This window comes from Tachysurus fulvidraco, chromosome 7 (assembly GCF_022655615.1).
Source record: "Tachysurus fulvidraco isolate hzauxx_2018 chromosome 7, HZAU_PFXX_2.0, whole genome shotgun sequence".
Classification (NCBI taxonomy): domain Eukaryota; kingdom Metazoa; phylum Chordata; class Actinopteri; order Siluriformes; family Bagridae; genus Tachysurus; species Tachysurus fulvidraco.
Window position 1 is genome coordinate 15694555 of NC_062524.1, and position 8407 is coordinate 15702961.

The window sequence follows — 8407 nt, forward strand, 5'->3', positions numbered from 1 at the left end:
GGTCAGTCATCATCAACATCTCCTTGTGAATTAGCTCAAATGATGAAAGAGTTTTACATAAATTTAAGGAGTCAATATATTAAAAATGTGACAAAATTTGAGCTTATGACGGTCAGCAGGTTCAGTGTAGATACACTGAGAACAAAAAGCTATCCTGATATAAAACAGTTCTTAGTTTTATACACATGAGCAATCAAAAGTGCAAATAGATAAAAAGCTAATAATGACTATGAATTATTTGATTCAAATGACTCCTTTTTGGTTCATATTAAACAACTCGTATTGTCTTGACGTCATCCTGCCTGATCCTCAATCACAGGATCAGTTATATTACTTCATTTGGAGGAAAGAGAGAGAGAGAGAGAGAGAGAGGGATGAGACGAGTGACTCACCGATGTACCCTCCATCCAGGCTGAATCTCTCATTCATCGTGAGGGTGAACGAGTTCTTTAGAAATGGGGGGGGGGGGGGAGAGAGATTATAACACTGTCTTGTGACACACATCAGCTTTGAATGAAATTCCTGTTTTTTAAACAAATTGCAGAAATGAAAGTCAGATGATAAAGACTGTAAAAAGTAACTAGATAGCCCACGAGTGTGTGTGTGCATTTGATCTACCATAACCTCATTCCTCAAATGAGAACCTTCACAGTGACACGATAAGACACAAAAAACCCCAACAGTAATGTTAAGTTTACACAAGTGAACTTTCAGTGTTTTGAAAGTGAAAACCAGCAGCTTGGTCTGACTGATGTGGGTTCACCTTACCAACCTCAGTGTGTGTGTGTGTGTGTGTGTGTGTGTGTGTGTGTGTGTGTGTGTGTGTGTGTGGACTTCATTATTCTCTACATTCTATACAAGCTGAGATGAATATAGTTTCAAATAAAGAGGTGTGTTACAGGCTGCATGCCGGTCAACATGCCCACGTAACCGGCAAAGTTTGTGGATTTGAAGACGGTGCTGTTGTTCCTCCTGAAATCCACGTTCACCACGAGAGGTTTCAGCTTGTCAGGAATCACCCAGGAATGGTTCTTCTTGTCCCAGCTATACACACACACACACAAATATAAAATCTAAAACCAGGATTTGATGATATTTATACTCTTTCTGGGGAAAAAAATACTGACTTAGAGACCAACGTATTTCACAAAAAGTAAAGAACTATGTTGATTTATTTATAGATAAATAAATAAATAAATCAATAAATACCGTAAAACTTCAAAAAATAGCTCAATAATCCCAAATAGACGCCTGTCTCTTTTAAACGGCTGGTGTGATGACAGGTTTAGGTAAATAAAGGCCGGTCTCAAATAGAGGTCTGTTTTTTAGTATCAGGTTGTATTTGATCTTCTAAAACCTGTCAGATCGTCTGTTCTATGTTTTGATTAGATTTCACGTGACAGACGCAACCGTTCATGAACGACTCATCACTATGGCAACATAACAAAGAGGTTAACGAACTTTCTTTTAGTCTTCAGTTTTTCTTAATTCTCTCAATACCACCAAGGAGACAAAAAGAAAAAAATATGATTTGACATTTAAGCTGACAGTGGGAAAAGCTGGATACGGAGCGGCTGAAAAATTCCTTTAAGGTATGCTGTGTTTGTGTGTGCGAGGGAGAAAGAGGAGATAATATATTTCATTAACTTCGGGATGTTATCCTTAGGTATGTGACCTGACAGTAGCTTCTGATGGAAGCAAGGATCACCTTATCCATTGTTTCAAAGAGGGAGAGCCGTGCGCATATGGGCAGGAGCTGTTAGAGCAGGCAAGGCAAGCAGAGTTAGCGGAGGCCGGAGAGGGAGAAGTGGAGGAGAGCGACGAGGAGGAGGAATTCACCAATGAACTTGTAATTGAGGATCACGGGTACGTTTTTTGTGCTGCCAATAATCTAAGACATTTCTTACATTAAATGATTTGTTAAACACATTCGAATTAATTATAAATAAAATGTAATATAATGTGGTAACCTCATGCTTGAACATCTCAACACTAAATTAAAGGCCTGTCTCTTATAGACGCCTGTTTCAAATACAAGCTGGTGCAGTTCGGCGATTTGGGTAAAGAGAAGCCCGGGCTATTATTTGAAGTTTTACGGCAAGTAAGTAAGTAAATAAATAAATAAGTAAATAAAAAAAGGACAAACCCCAGAAAAAGCCCGAAGTCCAGATTCCGAGCATGTATGAGGTTTCCTGCAAAAAACAAAAATCATAGATATCATATTGAATACACACATTTTTCTCTCGCTTTTGTATTTTAGCCTCACAGCTTGTAACGTTGTTTTAAATCATACACCTCTCACTTTTGGGGTATATAAATCTTACAGAAATAAACATAATCATTCTATTAGATCTGCAAAAAAGCAATATTTTAGTGAAAAATTTAAGAGGTGTTCAAATGATATTAAAACCACATGGAAAGTAATAAATCAAGTGTTGCAAAAAGAGATTACTTCAGATTTTGTGGATGGTGACAGTTCTTTTAATAATCCATTTGACATAGCTCAAAAATTTAATGATTTTTTTGTTAACATTGGTCAAACATTAGCTAATAATATTCCTGTTGGTAGTGGTAAACCTTTAGATTATTTATCAGGAAATTATCTCTATCTTTAAGCCACCGGAGACTAGAAAAATACATGAAATTATTGATGAGTTAAAGATTCAGCTGGACATGATAATATTTCTGTATTTCTTGTCAAACAGGTGAAATGTTCAATATTGCATCCGCTTGCTCATATCTTTTCTCATTCTTTGAAAACAGGCAGAGTACCAGAAGATTTAAAAATAGCCAAAGTTATTCCTCTGTTTAAAGCAGATGGGGCAAGTCGTGGCCTAATGGTTAGAGAGTCTCGTAATCCTAAGGTTGTGGGTTCGAGTCTCGGCACGGCCACGACTGAGGTGCCCTTGAGCAAGGCACCAACCCCCCCAACTGCTCCCTGGGCGCCGCAGCATAAATGGCTGCCCACTGCTCCGGGTGTGTGTTCACGGTGTGTGTGTGTGTTCACTGCTGTGTGTGCACTTTGGATGGGTTAAATGCAGAGAACGAATTCTGAGTATGGGTCACCATACTTAGCCGTATGTCACGTCACGTCAGATGATCCACAAATGTTAGACTATAGACCTATATCCATTTTGCCATGTTTTTCAAAAATCTTAGAAAAAATTGTATATAAACGGATTTTATGTCACTTAGATTCTAATTCTATTCTTTATAAACATCAGTATGGATTCCGCAAAAAACACTCTACATACAGTATATGGCTCTGCTTCACCTGATTGACTGATGTTACTCTTGCAATTGAAAATCATGAATTTACTCGTAGTATATTTATAGACTTGTCAAAAGCTTTTGATACAGTCAATCATTATATTTTATTTGAAAAGTTGTACAAATATGGCTTTCTTGATCTTTTATATAAGTGGTTAAAAAATTACATCTCAAATAAAAGACAGTTTTTTGTGTTAATGGTTGCTTTTCTAATACAGCAAGATTATTCTCTGGGGTTCCTCAGGGGTCCATTCTTGGACCCTTACTATTTCTTTTATATATATATATATATATATATATATATATATATATATATATATATATATATATATATATATATATACGTATACGGATCTTCCCAGTCTCGCCTCAGCCTTTGTGGAGAGAGCATCTATCGTAAATTAAACTTCAGTTTGTGAACGATATTAGTGTTTTTTTATCAGTCAATATAACAATTTAGTGCGTGTATATTGTATAAATTATTGTATATTGTTTAAAGTGTAAAGTCCTTTTTTTGTTTAAATTTGTGAAATACTCTAGAAATATGGGTCCAAAAAAACGAGTACTTAACGAATAAGTACAGTACAATATTTTTTTTTGTTGTTGCTTTTGTAAAGTTTTTTAATTTATACTTTTTACTGTATTATTGTAACGATCGGAAGACTTGCTCCGCTCTCCGACCAGCAACATAGAGAGGCGTCTCCGGAATATTAGTCGCTTCCGGACTACACCTCCCAGCATCCATCACTAAGGTGTAGTCCGGAAGCGACTAATATTCCGTAGACGCCTCTCTATGTTGCCAGTCGGAGAGCGGAGCAGTGGGTATCAATTATTTCTTATGGGATAATTACATTTGCTCTTCGACCTTTTCGCATTTGACCGGTTTTAAGGAACAGATTAAGGTCGATAAGCAGGGTACCACTGTGTATATATAAATATATACATATATATATGATTTATCGAATGTTTCAAATATTCTTCTCCAATAATGTTTGCAGATGATACAACCTTAATTTTATCTCACTCAAATTTTCATTTTTTGATTAAGAGTGTAAATGATAGTCTAAATACTTATGCCAGTTGGTTTAATTTAAGTAAATTATCTCTAAACTTAAAAAAATCTAACTTCATTATTTTTAGTGGAAAAAATTATACCCTAAGGACTTAGCAAAAATTACAATTTAGTCTATTGAGTTGCGTCAAGTGTCAACTTTAAAATTCTTGGGAGTTTTCTTTGATGAGAGTTTGAGTTGGAGCGAACAAGCTGATTACGTAAGTACTAAAATACATAAATCTACTGGTATAATAAGGAGGGTTAGGCATTTTATCACCACAGAGTGCATTCTTACTCTTTATTATAGTCTAATGTATCCGTATCTCTCATATTGTAATATAGTTTGGGCAAGCACTTTTCCTAGTATAGTAATACCTCGAGATACGAGTTTAATTCATTCCGTGACCTTGCTTGTATCTCAAATTGCTTGTATCTCAAAGCAATTTTCCCCGTTTAAATTAATTGAAATCCCATTAATCCGTTCCAGCTCGCAAAATTCCACTACAGTTGTTTTGTTTATGTGTTTTGAATATGAAAAATATACAGTACCTGTATTTATAAATGACAAATACAAATATTGTATAAAAACATACAGTATTAAAAGAGAAAGTTAAAAAACTGGTTTTACTTTACGGAAGATGTGCACAAAGGTTGAGGCAGGAGTAAACAGGCGGAGGAGTTACACTTTCACTTTCGTTCACTTACTCACTACTGTACACTCTTAATGCTACTTTACACTTAAATGGAACTTAACTAAACTTCACTAAAATTAACGAACTTAACTGAACTTAACTGCTACAATTTCTGTTTTCTTAACATTAATATTGCTTAATTTTCTTCATCGCTTTTCTCTTCACTTGTTTTTGCCTTTTTTGTCACTCTTTCCTCACTAACACCTGCCGGTCGTTTTAATAAAAACCTGTCCGATCGGCATATCAGATACGGTGTAGTCACACAAGTTTCTTAACGGATCCAACGCTCGAAAACGGATCCGAAAATTACGGATCCGCAGGTGGTCGGCACCTCACACAGCTCCTTTGTGACTCCCCATAGGAAATGAATGACTTCCATTTTATCAGCCGTACAGAAACGCTCTGTTAGGATTGCAACCCGATTCAATGTTTATACGTCTAAAAACTTCAGGTTCTTAATGTTTATGACAACATTTCTCAAATTTCTCAAAGTAAATTCACAGGTTCACAGTTACTTAACTCGTCAATGTTCAAATTTCCATATTCCTAAAATTCTTACTTGTAGAGGTCATTACTCTATATGATTTAGGGGTATTAAATTATGGAATGATTTATCTCATTTAGCAGAAAAATGTTCTTCTTTAAAAAGTTATAAAAGTATGTATATAGAATGTATAAAGAATCGTTTTATTGCTGCTTTGTAATTGAGCTTTTGTTCACTGAGGTTTTATGTCTTTTACATAGTTTTGAAGTTTATTATTATAATTATTATTATTAATATTAATATTTTCTTTCTTCTTTTTTTCTTTTATATTTAGTTTAGTTTGGTTGTTGTTGTTTAGTTGGAATAAGTAAGAATAAATAATAATTTATTGGAATAATGGAATAAATAAGCCCTTCGGGTTTTTTGCCTCTCCCTGCCAAATATATGGATTGTATTTTTTCTTATTGTACATATTTTTTGTACTTGTGCAAATATAGATAAATAGAAGTAAAAAGAAATCAATAAATAACGTATAAACATCTCCTTACACCGACTTTAACCAGCTGTTGCTATAGAAACGATAACGAGCCTGTCGATATAAACCTGCGATCTCGAACGTCACGGCTGCTTTTCTAGAAAATGAATCAACGTCTTCTGACCAATCAGATTGCAGGACTCCACAACACTGTGGTATAACTGCTCTCACCTTCAGGATCTTCAGCCACCAGTGAGGTGCACACGGTGAAAACCTCGTAGAAAATGTTGAACAGAATGACCTCGCCTTAAAAAGAAAACCTGGTTTTAATCAGACGAAATAGATCCAAGGCAACAATGAAGGATATAATAATTGAACTTCTTACCCAGTGGAACTCCGGATGCTGTTGCGATTCCTTTCATCTCTTCGTTAAATGGATACGGGAGCGTGTCGATCATCAAGGGCTGCAAATCAAACATAAAACAAACCTGTGAGCAATCAATGATGCAGGAACTAAAAGTAAACATGGATGGATGCCGCTCGTGTCTGGACTCTTCTTCTGAACTGGAACAAGACTGAGCTTCTCTTCTCTACACACTCACCAAGGCCTGGTCTATCAGCTCCTCCAGACGTCCACTGGGCACCAAGGCATCTGCCAGATCTTTGATGGCCTGGACCATGATGATGAGCTGAAAGAAAAAGGAACACAAAGCCTGAGGAGCTCTTCTACAAACAGGAGGATAATCACACGGAGAAGAGATCAGACTGAAGTGTTTAATCGGATCTGACACTGGTACTGTCTGGAGACTCAATCCGTGTTCCAAATTCAAACAAATCAATTCCCAATGCAGCCATTAGGGGAATTAGCGTTACCATAGCAACAGTGCTCATGCGGGGGCTGACTTACGTCGTTCTTCTTATCCGTGATTAGTTCTGTCCATCTTTTGCTCGGGGGCAGGTCGAGGTTGACGGTGTACCATGTGACTGCACCTCCAAAGCTGAAAACATAAACAAACTGCAGTCTGAACAGATAGAGAACAGGATGTGTGTTTAATTAATAAATCAAACTGACACTGAAATAAAGCGAATTATTTCACCTGCACTGTGATTTATTCCTCTGATTACAATGTTTTATTATTAGATTTTACTGTCAGATCACTGAAACCTTCCTGTTTCTGTTCACACATATTCCTTATAGCATTATGTGATACTTCACTGTTTGCAACAACAACAAACAATAACAACATTAAAAACAACAACAACAACACACAGGTGATGTAGTGACTTACGTTGGGCCGCTGGGTGGATACATCCCTGTCCGACAATCCTCTGTGTACTGAAAATAAACACAAACACACACTCACATAAACACATACATAGACAGATAAACAGACATATAGAATTAGACAGATAGACAGACAAATGAACAGATTGACAGACAGACAGATTGACAGACAAACAGAAAGACAGACAGAAAAAAAATTGACAGATTGACAGAGACAGATAGAATGGTAGATAAAGACAGACAGACAGACAGACAAACAGACAGATAGATAAACAGACAAATTGACTGACAGACAGACAGATTGACAGACAAACAAACAGACAGTTCGTCAATAAAACGTTACTCACCGGAGGGACATACTGCAGTGACACGGAGCTAAAAACACAGAAAAGACACAAAATTCGGACAAACATCGCCGCGGTTTAACCAAATAACACAAAACCCTCCACACACACAACACCGTCTCACGCGCACAGTGTCAACAACACGGAAGTCTGTGTGCCGTGCGCGTGACAGCAGAAGGGGCGGAGTCACAGCGGTGTGATAAATAAATAAACAAATAAACAAATAAACAAATAACGTGTAAAAATATTTTTTCAAATCATTAAATAATATAATTAATATATTATTTATTATAAAACAAGCAAGAATAATTAAATCCAATCCTAATCATGCAAACGGATCAACATGAATTAATTGAATTCTATTTCATTTCAATAATGAACCAAATTCTTTGTGTACAGTATAATATGTAGTTTATTAGTCTTACAGAACAGAAGTAAACAAACACGAGATCAATAAATAAGTTCAATAACATTGTCTATTAAAGACAGCCTTTTAAGTCTGTTGTAACAATGGGTAGATTTGTGTGAGTGTGTGTGTGTGTGTGTGAGAGAGAGAGAGAGAGAGAGAGAGAGAGAGAGAGAGAGAGAGAGAGAATGTGTGTGTGTGTGTGTGTGTGTGTGAGAGAGAGAGAGAGAGAGAGAGAGAGAGAGAGAGAGAGAGTGTGTGTGTGTGTGTGTGTGTGTGAGAGAGAGAGAGAGAGAGAGAGAGAGTGTGTGTGTGTGTGTGTGTGTGTGTGTGTGTGTGTGTGTGTGTGTGTGTGTGTGTGTGTGTGTGTGTGTGTGTGCGTGAGAGAGAGAGAGAG

General features: G+C 36.6%; 1 protein-coding gene across 1 annotated transcript in view; it reads right to left on the bottom strand.

Moving 5' to 3' along the window:
• asah1b (N-acylsphingosine amidohydrolase (acid ceramidase) 1b) overlaps positions 1 to 7769 on the bottom strand; it is a 12887-nt gene extending 5118 nt beyond the window's left edge. Inside the window, exons 1-9 of the mRNA XM_047815647.1 lie at positions 7608 to 7769; positions 7265 to 7311; positions 6883 to 6973; positions 6578 to 6664; positions 6361 to 6439; positions 6207 to 6281; positions 2147 to 2192; positions 900 to 1044; positions 393 to 447 (exon numbers count right to left, since the gene is read on the bottom strand). Of these exons, the coding sequence (XP_047671603.1) occupies positions 393 to 447; positions 900 to 1044; positions 2147 to 2192; positions 6207 to 6281; positions 6361 to 6439; positions 6578 to 6664; positions 6883 to 6973; positions 7265 to 7311; positions 7608 to 7673 (691 nt within the window). The 5' untranslated portion in view covers positions 7674 to 7769. The remainder of the gene's footprint in view (positions 1 to 392; positions 448 to 899; positions 1045 to 2146; positions 2193 to 6206; positions 6282 to 6360; positions 6440 to 6577; positions 6665 to 6882; positions 6974 to 7264; positions 7312 to 7607) is intronic.
• Positions 7770 to 8407: the final 638 nt, after the last annotated feature.